Raw genomic sequence first — 19,342 nt, 5'->3', positions numbered from 1 at the left:
ATGACATATTAGCAATCAAACAAACCAATACAAGGCTGAATTACGAGGTTGCAGCGACCGAGGATGATTAGAACCAACAAAAAAAATGTTATTCGATTTATGTGCAATCCGAAATAAAAATGCTGTACTGGTACCAATACTTGCGAGCAGCGGCCGGCAAATGTTGTATGAAAATCCATATCTGTCGTGATTATCGGCCAAATAAATTACATAGTAAGCTTATATCTGTCGTGTAATTTTAAAATGGAACGATTTTTTACTCTGAAACATGGCAACCAAAGAGGTAACCTATGAAATGCTTTATTAAAATCTAGAACTAGATTGCAAATAGAAAGCTGTTTGAAAAAAAGTGAATGCTTAAACGCGGAAAAGACCGTTGTTCGTTGTTCGTGATTGATTTCGAACAGTTATTTGTTGACAAAATGAGCCCAAATGAGTGTGATGGACGTCTGTTAATACTGTCAATAGCCTTAACTAATCAAGTTTTATAGCAACGCCCAGTATAGTTTCTGTGACAAGATAGCGTCGCAAGCCAATGTAGGGAATAAGTGTACTAATTTACTTCTTAAACTTAAGCTTAAATAATATTGACGGTGCGCCGCGAAAATCAGTTGAAAAATTAACATTGAGCTACGAATGGATAAGACATTACACAATTATCACAATAATGTGTTATTGTTAGGTACTATTAGATGTATCAGGGTGTTTATTTTTTATATTATGCTGTAGGTATAAAGATGAGATTAAAAATTCATGGAATAGTTAAGTAGGTTATTATATATAAAATGACTTAATACAATGAATTATAGATATTCCTATAATTTTTTTTTTATGTCCAAAAACAATAATTAATATAAATATTATACTGAAAACGTGACTAGGTACAGATGAGTAGATGATGAGTTGAGTAGGGAGTATATGAAGACATAATCTAAAGAAAACTAAACACAACAGATACTCTTGGACAAGTAATAACAAACTTTTGAAACACATATGTATGCTGCCTAGAGTTCTTTGGACATATCGCCAGAAAAGATGGCCACAACCTCGAACAACTGATGGTTACTGGGAAGGTAGACGGACGACGCCCCAGAGGTCGCAGCCCTACAAGATGGTCTGACCAAATCCGTACATCTCTGAACACCGGACAAAATGACGCTCTGCACGTTGCCAAAGACAGACACAGATGGCGAACTATTGTCAAAAAGTTGAATCCTCAGAGAAATCACGACCCTCATCAATGACGAATACGACGTGAGGAGGAGGAGGTTGTATGCTGCTTAGCTTGATGTAAAATCTACAGAAAAAAATAAATAAACACAACAAATACTCTTGGGCAAGTAATAACTAATTTTTTGAACCAATTAGCTAACGGCCGTTCTCAATAATCTACAGATAGAGATAAATTACTACCTTTAACTGGCAGTAATTAGCTGTCAATAATCTGAAGCTATCCCAATATACCCGATAAGTCATTCTTATCGCCTTATATTGGGCTATACGTCTTCCCATACTAAACATACACATTTCCATACCCTTGGGCACACACAGCTCCATCTTCCAATGTGAGTGCGTAGCCATCAAGGAAGCCGCCAGCGCTATATTAAGAAGAAAGGTACATGGCCACAGCATCAGATTTCTTTCTGACAGTATGGCGGTACTAACAGCGCTGAAGGGTACCACCACACACAACTCAGCACTAATACACGAATGTCACCAAACCCTGGAGCAAGTTGCCTCTTATAACCAGGTAACTCTGCAATGGATCAAGGGACATAGTGGTTCGTTGGGTAATGATGCAGCGGATGAGCTTGCAAGGCGGGCATCGGCAAATATAGTGACTGGTCCTTTGCCACTTCTGCCACTGCCCTTCAGCCAAATGCGCTAATAGATACGCTCTCTCACCAACGACCTACACAACACCCGATGGATGAATGTCTCAAGCTGTAGACAGTCGAAGGTGGCGATACCTGCACTATCGCCCAAACTGACACGTAGACTTATCAGCCTCAACAGACATGACATCCGTATAATGGTGGGCACCCTAACGGGTCACACATCACTAAACAAACACCTTTTCACAATCGTCGTAACGGACACTCCTAAGTGCAGAGGTTGTCTGACCGAAGACGAAACGGTCGCTCTCGTAATCCTGGAATGTGCGGGGGTGGCCAACCAACGGGCAAAAACCTTAACCAATACGAGGTCGCTCCAAGAAGTCTGTGAACACCCCAGGAATGTTCTGAACTTCTGGAAGGAGCTGGGTTGGTTGGAGTAACTGGCCATTACTGCACGCAAAATGGACCCATGCCAGTGGTTTAATTGCGGAAACAGGAGCCCCTATACCATACCACACTATACCATACGTCTTCCCATTGACAGACAGCGTGTACGGATAAGGTGAGTTACCGTCCATAAGTTTATTGGGACAGAAAAGTCAACGATAGGTCCGATTTTTATCTCAAGTAGGCCACAACCGAAGATAGACTGAATATTGGGAACGGCCCTAAGTCTAGTGGTCAATCCTTCAATATGGAGGACCCATTGAAATCAATAATAATTCCATGAAATATAGCATAAACATAATGGAGTGCTTGTCGCCACGTTAATGTATGGAAGTGAGAGTTGGGTATGGCAGAAGAAGCATAAAAGCAGAATTAACGCAGTTGAGATGCGATCACTGCGTAGTATGTGTGGGGTAAGACTGACTGATAGAATTCCGAATGCGGTAATACGAGCGCGCTGTGGTTTGAAAGAGGATGTTGTGACAAGGACTGAAAAAGGAATGCTTAAATGGTTTTGACACGTGGAGCGAATGAGTGAAGAAAGAATGACGCATCAAATATATAAGGCAAGTGTGTATGGGCAAGCCGGTCGCGGGAGACCTCGTAGAACATTCGTCGATCAAATTGGGGACGTTTTGAGAAAAGGAGAGGTCCGAAGCACCCGCAACCGGCGAGCATGTATGAAAAGAGTAATGAATGTAGAGGAAGCGCGTGAGGTTTGTAAGGATAGAAGCAAATGGCATTCTATATGTCTCTGCCTACCCCGACGGGAACAAGGCGTGAGTATGTGTGTGTGTGTGTGTGTGTGTGAAATATAGCATATTCCACAGATTTTCTTAATCTCGGTTTGGCAAAATTTCTTAACGTTTGATGCAACATATTATATATTTGTGGTTTTCTTTCAATTTGACAATAGGTTGGTGGCACTTATCCAGTAATGTGTACTGGATTAGTATACTGTTTGATAGAGTTACTCCGTCAACCGTTACTTGATTTCTTTTCGGTTCGAATATGAGTGAATTGTCATCTGCAAATATTATTCAATTATTATTTCTACCAGATTATGTCAAACATTTATGTAGATAAGGTAGAGAAACGATCCAAGAATAGACACTTGTGGTACTCCCCTTCTTCGCCATAAATTTTACCACTGGTACGGCTCCTTACACAGGATGCCGGCTAGATTATGGGTACCAACCACAACGGCACCTTTTTCTGCCGTAAAGTAGTAATGTGTAAGCATTACTGTGTTTCGGTCTGTAGCGCGCCGTAGCTAGTAAAATTACTGCGCAAATGAGACTTAACATCTTATGTTCCAAGGTGACGAGCGAAATTGTAGTGCCGCTCAAAATTTTTGGGTTTTTCTAGAATCCTGATCGGCACTGCATTTATTATTGGCAGGGCGTATCAATTTCCACCAGAGGAACAACCTGCTCGGCTCGAAACGGGAACTTTGCGTCAATAAACAACCCAAACACTCAATTTTAATACCCTCTTGTTCCGATAATGGCACAGGTTTTTTTTTTTTTGCTGGCCATGGTTTATTGATGCAACGTGGTCTATATTTTTTTTGCAAAATATTTCTTTAGCCAAATTTGCGCAACCAGATTTTGTTTTTTGTTTGTCACGCGACCAAAATTTGAAGCTGTTAGCAGCAATCTATAAGTGCCATCAGCTCACTGCTATCTTTTTGCAGAATTATTCTTTTTCTATAAAACTGCGTTCTTCGTCAATTCTATTAACGACCGTTTTCAATAAGGATTAGAGATACGTTATTGAAAATAGCCGTTACGGATATATTGCTATCACCGTTGATAACATCTTATCTATCCGTAGCTATGTCACATATAGTTATATTATTAGTTACAGTCCAATGCTATCTGTCGATAACTTATTGAAATGAAAGTAAGCGTAAAAGGATAGATATCTCTATCCTCTAGTGAATTAAACTAAGGATAGATAGGGTATTGAAAACGTCCGTTAATGAAAATATGAATTCATCTTACAATTTTTGAAACATATTGTCTTCTGGCATATCTGGCTTATTACATTGATGTCAGTAATTTCCATCTGTTAATATAACGAATCCAATAGGTAATTTTTTCTTCATGTATTAAATGAGTCTTTTAGCTAGAAGGTTGTTACGGGAGTAGGTGCGACATGGACATTTGACATGATCTTGATCTTGTCCATGTTCATGTTTTTGAGATCTACTAGTTGGGAAGCTGTATTGCGGTCATCGAGTATTTGGCTTAAGTCTTCAATATGTACAAAATAGTCCATTATAAATAAAAACTGTTAAATGAAAATCACAATATTCTACATAAGTTTATTTTAATTTCATAAGTATGTATACTGCATAGTACCAATAAAGACTATTTGTAAAAATGAGTATTCATGTAATATAATGTATTAATGTATGCGTCAACTCATACAAAATGAATCCATCACTAAATGTACAATTACTTTGCTGTTGCGTTGGACTAACAAATTCTGGCAAGAAAATACAACACGCAAGTAAGACAATAATATAATTTAGTATTTTTTATAAGTATCACAAGGGAATGATAATTTGAATGATATTTCAAGAACAAATTCTAAGAATTACTTAATATTAAAATTAATTAACTATACCTTGCTAAGCATAAAATACGTGCAAACGTGTATTTTAGCAAAAGTTTTATATTGAACTACGTCCTAAAATGGTTTAAAAATGGAATTGTATTTGTTGGATTCTTCTGTACAGTTGCATTTTATCGAGTTACCTTTTACCTATTTAACAACTCAAAATTATACTTAAAATTAATTACATTCAATATTCAAATTAATAACACAGACATAAAAATTGTAAATTAATAACACAGCTTTGTAGGCTTATCGACATAAATTTGCAGTATAGCAAAAACATATTGTATCAATGGCAAAACTTTTCAACTTTCACTTATGAGTATTTACATCTAGGGCGCAATTACTAAATGCTGTTATAAATATCGCACAAATGTATTGCAAACACATTGCTATTTTTTTACTTTATGCTATGATAATTTAAGGCAACCATTCCGCGTCTGCTTTCATATCACGACTATTTGGCATTTCTGTTAAATCTTCTTTGCTATCAGCTACTTTGTGATAAACTTTTTTCCCAGCATCTACTACGTATTCGACACCGTCGGCTGAAAAAATAAATAGATATTGGTTTAGATCGGAATGAGGTTAATCAGTACATAGTATAAAACAAAGTCGTCTTTTTTAACATTAACGTGCCCATGGATGTTGCGAATACAATACATGAGATGCATTGACAGCGTCTAACGTGAGAGTGAGCTCTTAGCTTGAAGGTCATTACTAATCCTATAGATAGGAGGAAACTGCAGCCGGCTGTGACTTCCTCTGAGTGTATGTGCGGGGTAAAAGTTTCTTGCGAAAGACGCGATTGTGGAGTATGTGCCTGTATGACTTTCAAAGCCATTATTAAAGGGACTGTTTCATATAAATTTATGTCATGATACTCTGCCAAATATGTATCATACAGTGTTGGTCTGTCTTCTATTTCTTGAATCAACATCGATACATCGATGTCTAGCGGCTTGATAAACGTTAATCGCTACACTAGCTAGTGCAGACTACAGACTAAAGTGAGCGTGGTCTGCGTTAGCGCGTGTAGATGCGAACGTTATATTTTTTTGGCGCACTTCTTCTAGGGCGCGGTGCGGCGCGGTCTGTCAGATCTACGAGGATATTTTGTGTGTCAGACTTTTTGCGCGCCGTTTGCGTTACTACATATAATTCTATATGTTTTATTATCACAGATTAAAAAGTGCGTCACGGATGTGTGCCAGATATCACTGCGATGCGGATGATATTTCGCATTTTGTCTTTACGTTCCGTGGTAGAATTCATACAAAGTACATAACACAGTTCTTGAATGCATAGCAGTTATACTCTTTTAAAAAATCGAGACGTTGTCACACTTTTATTCAGTTTCTTTGGTTTTGTCAGAAAGACTCTTTAAAACTATATAGCACCTAGTTATCAGCACTCATATCTTGTAACGATTCGAAGCAAGCAGTCATGAAGCGCTGTAGTAACATAAAAGGAAAGGACAGAATTTGAGATTGTCAAAGATTTTCGGATCATTGTTTACAATCCAGTATTATTGCAGGTTATACAAATTTAGTCTCACCGATAACACCACCAGTCTTTCTCACAGCTTCCCCGATGTTATGAGATGAGAATGTATTTGGATCAATATTTATATTGACGCCCTCGGTTCCATTTGCATGTTTAGGACATTCGGACTGGGAAATGATTGACAAATCGTAAGGATCCACGCCAAATGATGACAGCCTGGAACGCATCTGAAATTTTTAGCAACTAATTAATTTTTTTTCTGCGACTTCGTTTCTTGTGGAACAGGAGGACCAATGACCTTACGATCACCTGATTTTTATTGATCACTCACACTCTCTTGCGATACAAGATGAGTTTTGCGCTTTTTTTTTAAGTTGCCCATGGTGATATTCCTGGGAACATCGTGTAAGGATGTATATTCTCCAGATTAGGTATCTGTGCCTACGTGGCAGATTGTTCCTTAAAATCTGCATTGTGGTGAAACGTCACATATTCAGATTTTTTATGATAATAAGGGACGAGACGAGCAGGACGTTTAGCTGGTGGTAATTGATACGCCCTGCCCATAACAATGTAGTGCCGCTCAGGATCCAGAACCCAAAATATTCTGAGCGGCACTACAATTGCGCTTATCATCTTGAGACATAAGATGTTCAGTCTCATTTGCCCAGTAATTTTACTAGCTACGGCGACCTTCAGACTGAAACACAATAATGCTTACACGGCAGAAAAGGGCGCCGTTTTGATACCCATAATCTAGCCGGCATTCTATGCATAGGAGCCTACCGCTGGTAAAGATGAATTCCAGGAATCACTCCAAACCCCGTGATGAACACGATAGAAAACGCGCAAAGAAGCGATGTCTTTACTCAGTGCCAACTGATCGAGTCATTTGCAGAAGAAACAGAAGACTCGAGCAGCAGTTTATCTGTTAAACATAACAATCGCTTAGCTTATACTGGAACAACACCTTAAGGTATAATATTTCACTTACTTTGTCTACAAACATTCTATCGAGCTCCTTGCTCCTGGAGAGGATTGTGGCTGATCTTCGATGCGCGAATGTGAGAGTTTGACATGTAAACACTGCTGCATATTTGGTATAGTCGGTTGCCAGTATTGTGTAGCTTGCAGATCCAGCAACACCTACGAAATCGATAGGATATACTGTTGAATCTGTTGCTACCCTCTAGCATACAGAGATGATAACTGTATCAAGAGATAGCTCCTAAGGGGTACTTATTAACTTCCATAGCAAAAGATGTAATGAGATAACAGCTAATAATTAAAACACTAAGGCCTATCGCAGATGACACACTTTATGTGCTATCGAGTCTGCGGCACACAAAAAGTCTCCATTGTGCGCAAAATGTCTTTGGCAGATATTACAAAGACTCAACGCACACGACGTACACTCTTGGTCATACTGTCGGCAGAACTGTAGGGATGTACACGCAATGGAAGTAAAGAGATTATTATTTCGTACTTGGGTTATAAACTTGAAGAAAACATAGAGAATTTTGGGTTCATAATATATTTTCAAAACGATTATTATTAAAGGTCATTTCATATAAAATATCAGTTCTAAAACTATATCCAAATAAATTTGCACACTTCATCCCACATTTTACTTTTTAAATTTCTGTCATGATACTCTGCCAAATATGTATCATACAGTGCTGGTCTGTTTTCTATTTCTTGAATCAACATCGATACATCGATTGCCACAGTGTGTTCGACGAGGGTAACGGTGTATATATTCGTTCGTGAGGCTAAATCTTCCAAACTTGGTTTCGCAATCGTATGTGACTCTAATCAAATTATTACTGCTATTGGCACACGATGCAACATAAACTTAGTATACTACCATTAGACGAACCCTGTGTGAACGTGAGATAACTATCCTTACATAAAAACCTAAGTGTGAGAAAGAGAAGGAATATATGAAGATCATGAAACATTTTGAAACAATTTATTGTCCATTAGTCTCGTGTCAAATTTGACCGCGTTTTAATTTGAGAGTTTTTATCGTTATTGTTCTGTGTTTTAATGGATATTAATGAAAAAATATAATGGTGTCGTGTTCTGTATTCCTCGCGTCACTTAGTCAGCCTTAGATTAATCAGCCAACCTGACTTGATAGCAATAGTTAAAATTAATGATTCAACTTTTTTCCTTTTCCGCAGACGGCTGTAATGCGCCATACGACAGACGGACGAAAAAGTTTGTGGCGATGTAGTAAAATGTTAAATAAATAAAAAATAATACTAACTTAACGGGAATTTCACTTTCATTCTTCCAGGAACAGCTGGGTCGGGAACAGTCAACACTCCGGTGTATCTAAAAATAACCTTATCATCAAATTTCTGCTTTGCAAGGAAGTCAGATCAAATATTTATGTCTTTAAGACCATTATCCAAAATGTTTTATGACAATAAGGGACGAGACGAGGAGGACGTTCAGCTGACGCCCTGCCCATAACAATGCAATGCCGCTCAGGATTCTTAAAAAAGCAAAAATTCATAGCGGCAATACAACTGCGCTCGGCACCTTGAGAAATATGATGTTAAGTCTCATTTGCCTAGTAATTTCACTAGCTACGGCGCCCATTAGACCGAAACACAATAATGCTTACACATAACTGCTTCGCGGCAGTAAAAGGTGCCGTTGTGGTACCCATAATTTAGCCGGCATCCTGTGTAAAGGAGCCTCCCACTGTTAAATGTCCTTGGTCACCTCTTAAGACACCCTAGGGCCTGAGACTTTTTTTTTATGCCCCGGGGAAGCACAGGGCTAATTTAATTTGGGTTTATTGTTACGTAAACTGGAGTGTATGACACATTTCAATTTAGAAACGTTATCGGTATCTATAATCATTTCATGTACTTTTATTATAGGTTCTGCGAAATAGCAGAGTATTAACCTATCGCTACGTATTTAAATAAATATTGAAACAAAAGTCTATATAAACAAACTTATTTAATTAGAAATTATTTTGTAACTAGCAAAAATCAAAGTAGAGCATATTTATATAACATATATACTGTATAAAAAATATAAAAGAAAATAAATATATTATACATAAAAAATATGCGTATAACAACAAAAATGTTCACTTCTATCCTTTTTTTAAATAATATTACAATGATATAAATTAAATTATTTTGAACTATCGAATAAACTCAAGAACAGACCGAGACAGAAAATAATAAGAAAAATCGCGATTTTTTGCTGTTACTCTTCCGTTACACCCATTCGTTTTAACTTTTTCATTAAACACACGCTTATCCTGATGTTTTATTATACATTTAGATCATAGGCTCAAAATATACTAGCGTTTAGATGACCTGAAAGCCTGTGATCCGTGACCAATTTTGTATTCGTGCGTAAAGGAGCAAATGCCAAGCGTGGGTTGCTCTTTATGCCTTTTCAATCAAAATCGGGTAGTTGGAAAAGGAACTTGCTGTATCTCCGTCAGAGTTCTTCTCGCTCACACGCTACTTACTATATTGTCACGGCCGTTCCCAATATTCAGTCTATCTCTTACTTGAGATAAAAATCGTAACTATCTTTGACTTTTCCGTCCCAATAAACTTATCGACGGTAACTCACCTTATCCGTACACGCTGTCTATCAATGGGACGACGTATAGCTTACCAGCGATAGAAGTTTGTATGAAAAAGTCACGCATCCCAATATAAGGCGATAAGAATGACTTATCCAGTATATTGGGATAGCTACAGAAATTTGACAGCTAATTACTGACAGTAGATGGTAGTAATTTATCTCTATCTGTAGGTAGTATATTGGGAAAGGCCGAAAGTCTATTGTGTAGATTAACTCACCTATAGTCGTGCTTAAGCGGTGTCAATCCTAATATAAAATGCTGTGACACTTGTTCCAACTCATAGGTTCCTGGCTCATCAGTTTTGGTGAAGTTATAGGTGATGCAGTGCGAGGCTGTGGACGTCTTCTGTATCACGTACCATACTCCCAACATCTGCAAAAAACGTCAAAAAAAATAAAAGTCAAGGCTATCAGTATTGAAGAAGTATTACCGATATCTCGCTCTCGCTCTTTCATATGAGATATTTAAGGCGAGTACTCGATATTCGGTTCTCGTGATATTCTCATTATGAAACGAAAAATATTTAAAAAAAAAAACTACCGACTTCAAAAACACTACTCCAAAACAATAGAAATAATATGCAGCAAAATCGCCTTTTGCTGCGAGCGTGAAGCAAAGTGTTTTAAATTTCGAACCCCACGTGATGGTCACGTGGGGTTCGAAATTTAATGTATTTATGGACATACGGGAATTACTCAGCGTTAAAAAATAAACAATGCGATCCGGTGCGTTTCGAAACTTATTTTGGCCTAGCGAATTATCTCATTGTCACAAAAATTTATATGTTACTTATCGAAATTTAGATTTATAAATTTTACAATTGCCTTTTTAAAGACTTAATATTTAAAATAAATACTAGTAATGATATTTTAAACATTGTTAAATATTATTTAATTATTTCTCTTACTATAACTTATAACACTTTTCTCGCTAGTCGAGATGAAAAGTTGTATGTTTCACACGAGAGCAAATCTTTTTTTGTCTCGTGTCTTTAAATCACCCACTACCTCAGTAGTCTATATTAGAAACAACTAGACTACTTCTCCAATTCGTGATTTAAAGTCAGCACTCGCAGAAAAAAATAACTTTGCTCACTTGTTGAACAAATAACTTTTGTTATTTTAGTTTATTTTTAATTAAATTGCGCTTAATTACGTGACGTGACGTTCTTTTCCGTTTCATTTGTAAAAAAATTACCCACATCCGCCTGAAGAAGTTTCACTTCAAAATGCATAAAAATATCACAGCATTTCGTACTCTTGCGCAACCGTTTTTATAAAATATTACGCGGTCCTTCCGGGGTGGGGTCGTTGACCCGCATCGCTCGGCTCGTGTCTCAGCCATGCCCGCGTCGAACGTATATCTAACGCTAGAGAATCTTTGCGATGACGCTTTTATCGTCGATAATATCACTATAGCAGCCTTGAGCTACAAAACGACAATTAGTAATGTAAATCGACAGTTGCATCCCATATCTATGAAATTCGTTCCTAAAATCATAAGACTTTCAATATACTAGCATTTATTCAAACAAAATTTTGTCTTAAACTGCAAATCTTGTTACATACTAATGAACTGTGATTAGTAGAACTATCGCCTTAAGAAGAGTCTTCACTAATGACAAAGTTTAAAAACCAAATAATTAAACTGTAACGGCCTTACAAGTAAAATTAGCATAAAGTTATAACTAAGCATAAACCAAGAATATGTAAAATGTTTACAAATAGATACTTTTGCTAACGACAGGTTTGATCGGACGTATAACGTTTCCTGCGTTTATTTGCAAGGCAGCTTGTCATTCGGAAAACATCAGAATTATCATTGTATTGACAGCGTTGTCAACGATATTGTGAACATTTTGCATTTTCTTTGTTTATCATCAGTTATAACTTTATACTAAGTTTATTTGTAAGGCCGTAAGAATTTTTCACGGATTCGATCCCTCGACCTCGCGGTGTTTCAGCTTTGCAATCACAATGATGCATAATTCAACCACTGGTCTATTGACCGGTTAAAATAGCCGAACTATAATTAGCTAGAAGTATAAATCTTTCATCCATAATTTTAACGACTGTCTTACGAATTTTCGATCAGACCACGTGTCCTGACGCGAGTAAAAGTTTTTAAACCCATCCCAAGAAATGTGCTCAACGCCGCAAATCAAGATGTTTTCACTTCAAAAATTATTAATATGAAACTACAAACTAACACAACAAATTAAGAATTTCCGTCGATATGCTTGTACTAATATGGTAAGTCTACACATAAAATTGTGAGAGAATTTAAAATCAACTGTCAGATTTTGTTAATTTGTAATTAAAATATATTTGAATAACATAAATTGTACGATTATTTCATTAAATATATTAATAAATTAAATAAATTAATTAAATTAAATCAGCGTCCGCAAAATATCGTATTGACATTGTCTAATCAAAGAGTTCGAGATGACTTACTCGCTGCCGTAAAACGCTTTAATAGGAAAAATCCACAAAATAAGCTGAATACATCTCATTTGGGTTTCGCTGGCCAAAACACACCCATATATATATATCATGGAGCATCTATCCCCGAAGAATAAAAAGTTACATGCTGCCACTAGACTAGCTGCGAAAGAAAAGAAATATGAATATGTGTGGGTAAGAAATGGTCGTGTATTTGTTCGGAAAAACAATGAAGCTGCAGCACTGTGGATAAAAAATATTTAAACTCTTAACGGCTTAAATTAGTTAATTATTTATATAAGCATGCAGTAACATTTTTATTGTATAAAATTCGCGTTAAAATTTTTTTATCAAAATGTACGAGGTTTACGGACCAAAACAGAGGATATCTATACAGCGGCTCTATGTCAGGACTACGATCTAATAATCTTAACCGAAACTTGGTTGAACAACACGGTTTTCGATAATGAAATCCTAGATAGTCCTTATATTTTACATAGGCGAGATCGCTCTTCGTGTCCACTATTTTACCATAAAAAAGAAGGGGGTGGCGACGCAATTGCTGTTAGTAAAAAATTTGAGTCTGTAAGGAAGTACGAATGGGAATCTGTATGTGAAGATTTATGGATAGCGATTAAAGTCAGTCATAATATTATTATATATTTTTGTGGTGTCTACGTTCCACCGCCTGTAAAAGAAGATTACTTAGAATGTTTTTTTAAAAGTGTGACAGATATTTGTAATAACAAAATATCTCAAGATTAACCCACTATTAATGTTGGTGATTTCAATTTATCCAACATCTCTTGGGCAGCTGATCCGAATGGAAACGAAGAATGGCTTAATGTCTGGTCAACTATGTAATAATATTGAATCTCTCTTTTTAGAGCATGTTGCTTTCAACAACCTGAACAATGCAATCCTATTCAAAATATAAACGAACGTATTTTAGACTTAGTTCTTACAAATAATACAGATTGGATTCAAGTAAAAAAAGAATAAAATGCTTTGGTCACAATAGACAACCATCACCCACCCCTACAAATTAACTTAAAAGTAAATTGTAACCGCTACATGAAACCTTCTCGTACACCATTTCTCAACTTCTTCTTATGTGACTATGGTAATGTCTGTAATGAACTGGATAAAATAAATTGGTTGTCTCTATTTCACAATGTCTATTCGGTCGATGCAAAACTAGAAATATTTTACCAGACACTATGCCCATTATTTATAGACATACACCCATGCGGAAACCGCGAGATAGTCACTATCCTATATGGTTCTCAGGTCCACTGTTACGAGCACTTAAAGAAAAAGCAAAAATCTACCATAAAAGTAAAAAATATAACAACTCAATGGACAAATTATCATACGAATTACTACGCGAACGTTGTGCCATCATGATAAAAGGTTGTTATGACAATTTTACAAAACGCGTTGTCGAATCTATCCATGATGACCCTACCTACTTTTGGAAGTTTTTTAAACAGCAACGTAAAAATGGTCCAAATTGTATTCCGAACGAAATGAGTCTGCATTATTTTGTGGCCAAAGGAGGAAAGAATATATGCGACGCCTTTGCAAAACATTTTTCATCGGTCTATACTAACACCAGTAACTGTCACGTAGGAAATGCACCACACCTAAACAATATTATTTCCAATGCTCCACTCGGTAGTTGTCAACTAACTGAAGAGGAAGTTTTAAAATACCTTTTAAACTTGAATTCACTTAAGGGACCCGGTCCAGATCTTATTGCTCCAATATTTCTAAAAAAATGCGCACACCAATTAGTTAAACCACTAACTCTCAAATATAATTGTTCTTTGCAAACGGGCATATTTCCTACCAAATGGAAAATTGCATATGTCACACCAGTCCATAAGTCCGGCAACTCAAAAGATATAAAAAACTACCGGCCTATATCTGTTTTATCAATATGTGGAAAGGTCTTAGAAAGTCTAATTCAAAAAGTAATATATTCTCATATAGCTCAATATCTCGATCCTAATCAACACGGGTTTTGCCCTCGGAAATCCACTACCTCGAACTTAGTTAGTTATATTTCAGACATCGCAGAGGTTGTAGATTCTACTGGTGAGGTACATGCAATTTACACTGATTTTCAAAAAGCTTTCGATATGGTGAACCATAATATTTTATTGTCAAAAATTGAGTTTTTGGGAATTCATGGCTCATTGTTGCGTTGGTGTGAATCTTACTTAAGAAATCGGTCACAACTAGTTGTTGTTAATGGATTCAAGTCCTATGAGATAAAAATATCATCGGGTGTACCTCTAGGATCATATTTAGGTCCCACATTCTTTTTAATTTTCATAAATGATTTGGCACTCAAGTTAAATTCTAAATTCAAATTGTTTGCAGAAGATATGAAAATTTACAAAACTATTAACAGCCAAGCTGACGTGACAACACTACAAAATGATTTTGATGCTGTTCACTCTTGGTGCTACACAAATGGAATGTTCTTAAATATTGAAAAATGTTTCCACATTAAATTTAACAGAAAGAAAAATCCGTTAGACTGCGTATATAAAATAAACAATGTTAGTCTTAAGGAAGTTTATAGTATCAGAGACCTTGGCGTTATAATAGACTCAGCTTTAAGTTTTCGCCCACACATAGAACAAATAACATCTTAAGCATCAAAAATATCTGGCCTAGTCTACAGACAAATGAAAATATTTAAGGATCCCAGTTTATCAATACTCGTTTACAACAGTGTTGTCCGCAGTATCCTTGAATATTGCAACACGGTATGGAGTCCAGGGTATGAAGTTCATTCCGATAGAATAGAACGAATTCAAAAACGGTTTCTATACCATCTATCTTACAAAGACTGCAAAAGTAATAAATTGTTTTCGTACGACTCTCGTCTCTCTTACTATAGAATGAAATCACTTAAAGACCGCAGAAAGATTGCAGATGTTATTTTCTTGGCAAAGCTAATGAAGGGACACATTGACGCGCCTGAATTACTTGAACGCTTGAAGTTCGTTGTGCCTCGTGATTGTAGCCGCTTACATAATCGCAAGATTCTGTTTGCCACAAAGCAGAACCAAACTTGGTGATCATAGTCCGCTTTATAGAATGCAATTTTTTGCAAATTATTACAGAGATGATATAGATATCTTCTGTGACAATATACCCAAAATAAAAAATAAATTAAGTACATAGATAAGTTAGCAAGTAAGTAATCTGTTAATCTTTTTTTTTTATTGTCTGTTAGAATAAGTCCTGTTTTTATCAAGCTTGTTTGTTAAGCGTGTTTTGTTGTCCTGTAGTTATTGTTTCACTTAATCACGCATGCCACGTCCACATCCAGTAGACTCAATTGATAAATAGTATTTTTGTATATTTTACTACTTTGCAGTCCATACAATTTTTGTTGTCAGTTTTGTGGACTAAATAAAAAAAAAAGCAAAGCTCTATAACGTATTTAAAGCAAAATAGAAAGAAAACAAGAATATTATCCTCAAGTAATAAATGAGTCATACTGTTATGTTCTCTTTGTTGGAGTCATGCGTCGCTATCGTGTCTCTGGGGTCAAGTTCCTCTTGTTCACCCGATACCGTTATCGCATCTCAACTCAGTGTTATGTTTGTTTTATCACTATTTGTTGAATGTATACACTGCAGGGGAATGCTCCATAGAGCGTCTTAATACGTAATCCAAGAACAAGTATATTATTGTCTCAGTTTTTATAACTGATAAAAAACCTAATTGAAACAGTGGCAAACGAGTTTCCTAGCAAGGTTAACGAATTATTTATAAGCGTTAAGAATTCGTCTGCCAGTGTTTTACGAATGGTCAAATCAAATCAAATCAAATACACTATTCATGTAGGTCACGGAAATGACACTTAAGAATGTCAAAAAAATATTTTTTCTTAATGAATCTACCGCTACTTCGTAAAGGGTTGAGCTAATGAGAAGAAGTAGCAAGAAACTCATTGCCACTCTTTTATAATATTAAGATTTACATTTTCATCGATTTACAAATCATTTCAATTACAATATAATATGTAAAGTGATGCAACAACCATACTCAAACGTCGAATAGTCAATGTCTTACACGAGTAAGTCGAAAAAGTAAATGTAAATTAATACAAAAGTTATTGAGTACAGTAGCTGCATCATCCACATACACCATAAATAAATAAAGGTATTATGTGAGCATTTTATAAGCGATTATAAATAAAATATACAATACACAAGTAAAATTTGAAAAACAAAATTTTATGAACGATGCGGGACTCGAACCCACGACCTCCGGCGTTCCGTGCCGGTGCTCTAACCAACTGGGCCAACCGTTCGAGTATCGTTATAAAATATATAGATATAATCTGAAGCCGAGCCTCCGGCAACAGGATCATGATGCCACCACAAACTGCGCCCGTTCACGAGCGTGACGCATGAGCCAGCCATTGCATCCCTCAACCATATTTTAATGAAGGGGACGACCCGTCCCATGTCGCCGCCACAAGCAGTGACACTTAAGTGAGCATGACGAAGCCTGTTACGGGAACTCAAGCAAACAACAATAAAGGAATCAAATCATGCAATACGGTGGTTGTAGTCCAAAAAAGGTTCAATTTTTTATTATATTTACAGATTTTATTCAAAGATAAGGCAGATCTGAGCATATGTTCTTCTCACGAGCTCAACTTTAAATACTTCAACTATTTAACAGTGGCATGTAGGTATCTCGGCTGCGTTTTATCCGACGTGTATTTTCCATATGTAACGTCATTGATTTACGACCTACACCAAACTTGTTTCGAGATTTGTTTGCATACAATACCGGCTGGGTATTTTTATGTTCAATGAAGACCCCTGAGAACACTGCATTGTAATACGCAGGGAGTGACACTTACCATGAGTAAATTCTCTTGTCAAATGTCAAACAAAAATGTTTTAGCTCGTCTCTTGTTGAATTGTTTAAGGAACCGGTAGCGTGCGATTCAATATGTCCACTTTGTTATGAAAAATTTAAATCGTTTTATAAAACAGGAAGCTATAAAATCATCAAGTAAACAGGTTTCATTCAATATACTCTATTAACTATTATAAGCATAAAGAGATAAGATTTGATTTTTCGAATTTTTGTTTGTAATTTATGAAATCTAAAAATAATTGACTGATAAAAAAATCAATAATTATTACCTTGATAACGTGAATGCGCTAAAAAGTGAAGAGAATAGTTAAGTAATTAAAGAAATATAAAACATATTTCTTTATGAAAGCGATCTCAATTTAAGCGAAAACTTCTTAACTGAAATCGATATAACATTCAATACATAACAATAAATCATATTCTCTTCTCAAATCACTACTTTTCACATAGTTTGCATTAAAAATGAACTAACAAAGAAAAATCATAAAAATGTTATCCAAAGACGCTTATTAAAAGTTTTATATAGTCAAAACACGGACGAGAAAAAAAAATAAGGACTCCGTGTCACCTTACATAACAGTGAAGCACCAAAACAATCCGGTAAATGTGTAAATACATAGCCCTACGCATACACTTACACCAATACAAGCCGCCGTTATGAGATTTGCCATCGTCTGTGACAGATCAGTTTGCGTTGCAATAAAATATTTAAAAATGTCGTCGTGCGTTGTGAAAAAGTGTAAAACAATAATATTAAAGTATTTGTGGATATATGATTATTAAAGGGAGAAAAAATTGTGTAACTGGTATTGGCTAGTGTGTGTGCGGTTACGGGGTATACCCCGGTACATAAAGGTGCTTCACTTGCTAATATCACGGCGCGGAGTCCTTCTTTTTTCACTCGTCCATGAGTCAAAACTAATCATTACGTAGCAAAGATTAATTAATCATTAATAAACGGCAAACGATCCAGAGGGAGACTTTTCTCATTCTGACTTAGGTCAATAGAAGAAGACAGAGTGAGAATTAGCAATGCTTTAAGTTAGCAGACTATTATGAATAAGGGGGTAATACTTTTAACGAAACAAGAATTGTAAGAAATAAGAGACCTTTTTATTTTTATTTATTTTATACGAAGAATGCGGAACGTTGCAAATTAATGTAAAATATACAATAAATTTGTTTACCTGACATTGATTCGCTTCGATAATCAAAATATTATATTCCTAGCCAGTTTTCTGCACTATATACTTGCTCATTATATACTTAAATAGTCTCGATACCTTTTGCATGCAATTTACATCAAAATCTCATTTTTTTTCAATAAAATAACCCACATAACCCATGTTGCTGATAATGCAGTTTACTAAAGGTGCTTTTAATAAGTCATCTAGTCTTAAATTTCATCAATTTAAAGAATACGAAAAATCAATCAAAAAAAAATCTTATCTGTTATATAAAAATATTAGTTTAGATAAATTTCACAATTAATGTACCTGGTTCATATCAAAGCCTGGCATGGGCTCAACAACAGGGCACGCTCCTAAGTGGTAAGTGTGGGATAACGCCCCACTGCATAATGCTCCCAACACTAATAATCGTAACATTGTCACACACAACCGTTTCTCTTCGCTGCTCAATAAAAACTGGTTGTAGAATTATAGAGCACAAGACTGTGTACTGTGAAGGCTGATGGGCAATGGCATGGGCAATGGCCAATGAGTTGACTAACAAAATACAAGACTCTATATGTAAAGCTACGGCCACACTACCGTAACATGGAAATGGTTGAGTCACATAATGCTCAATTATGTATGTTCCAAATACATACAATACAGAATCGCTTCGCACAACCGAACACTTTCAAAAGTACTACTTTCGTGTGATGCGTGCAATCGATATCAACGTAGTGGCAGAAAATTAGTGTCTTTTCT

The 19,342-nt window shown here is 36.0% G+C and overlaps 1 protein-coding gene across 1 annotated transcript; it reads right to left on the bottom strand.

Annotated features, from left to right (window-relative positions):
- Window positions 1–4,600: 4,600 nt before the first annotated feature.
- Window positions 4,601–19,121, bottom strand: LOC126967250 (apolipoprotein D-like). The gene is made up of 6 exons (XM_050811745.1): window positions 18,905–19,121; window positions 10,262–10,416; window positions 8,689–8,756; window positions 7,411–7,562; window positions 6,469–6,643; window positions 4,601–5,458 (listed from the first exon to the last, which is right to left on the bottom strand). The coding sequence occupies exons 1-6, from the start codon at window positions 19,013–19,015 to the stop codon at window positions 5,331–5,333; spliced, it is 789 nt and encodes a 262-aa protein (XP_050667702.1). The 5' UTR covers window positions 19,016–19,121; the 3' UTR covers window positions 4,601–5,330.
- Between the last annotated feature and the right edge of the window lie 221 nt (window positions 19,122–19,342).

Source organism: Leptidea sinapis, chromosome 1, assembly GCF_905404315.1.
Source record: "Leptidea sinapis chromosome 1, ilLepSina1.1, whole genome shotgun sequence".
In the NCBI taxonomy this organism is placed as follows: domain Eukaryota; kingdom Metazoa; phylum Arthropoda; class Insecta; order Lepidoptera; family Pieridae; genus Leptidea; species Leptidea sinapis.
Note: the sequence above shows the minus strand (reverse complement) of the source record. Positions and strands in the feature narration are given on the sequence as shown.

Bases quoted from the DNA above. Each gene is read 5' to 3' on its own strand.
- LOC126967250 (XM_050811745.1), bottom strand. From the start codon at position 19,015: ATGTTACGATTATTAGTGTTGGGAGCATTATGCAGTGGGGCGTTATCC. The intron at 8,757-10,261 runs GTGAGTTAATCT...GGTTATTTTTAG, and splicing joins CCGCTTAAGCACGACTATAG to ATACACCGGAGTGTTGACTG. The intron at 7,563-8,688 runs GTTAGTATTATT...TCGATTTCGTAG, and splicing joins GAAAGTGAAATTCCCGTTAA to GTGTTGCTGGATCTGCAAGC.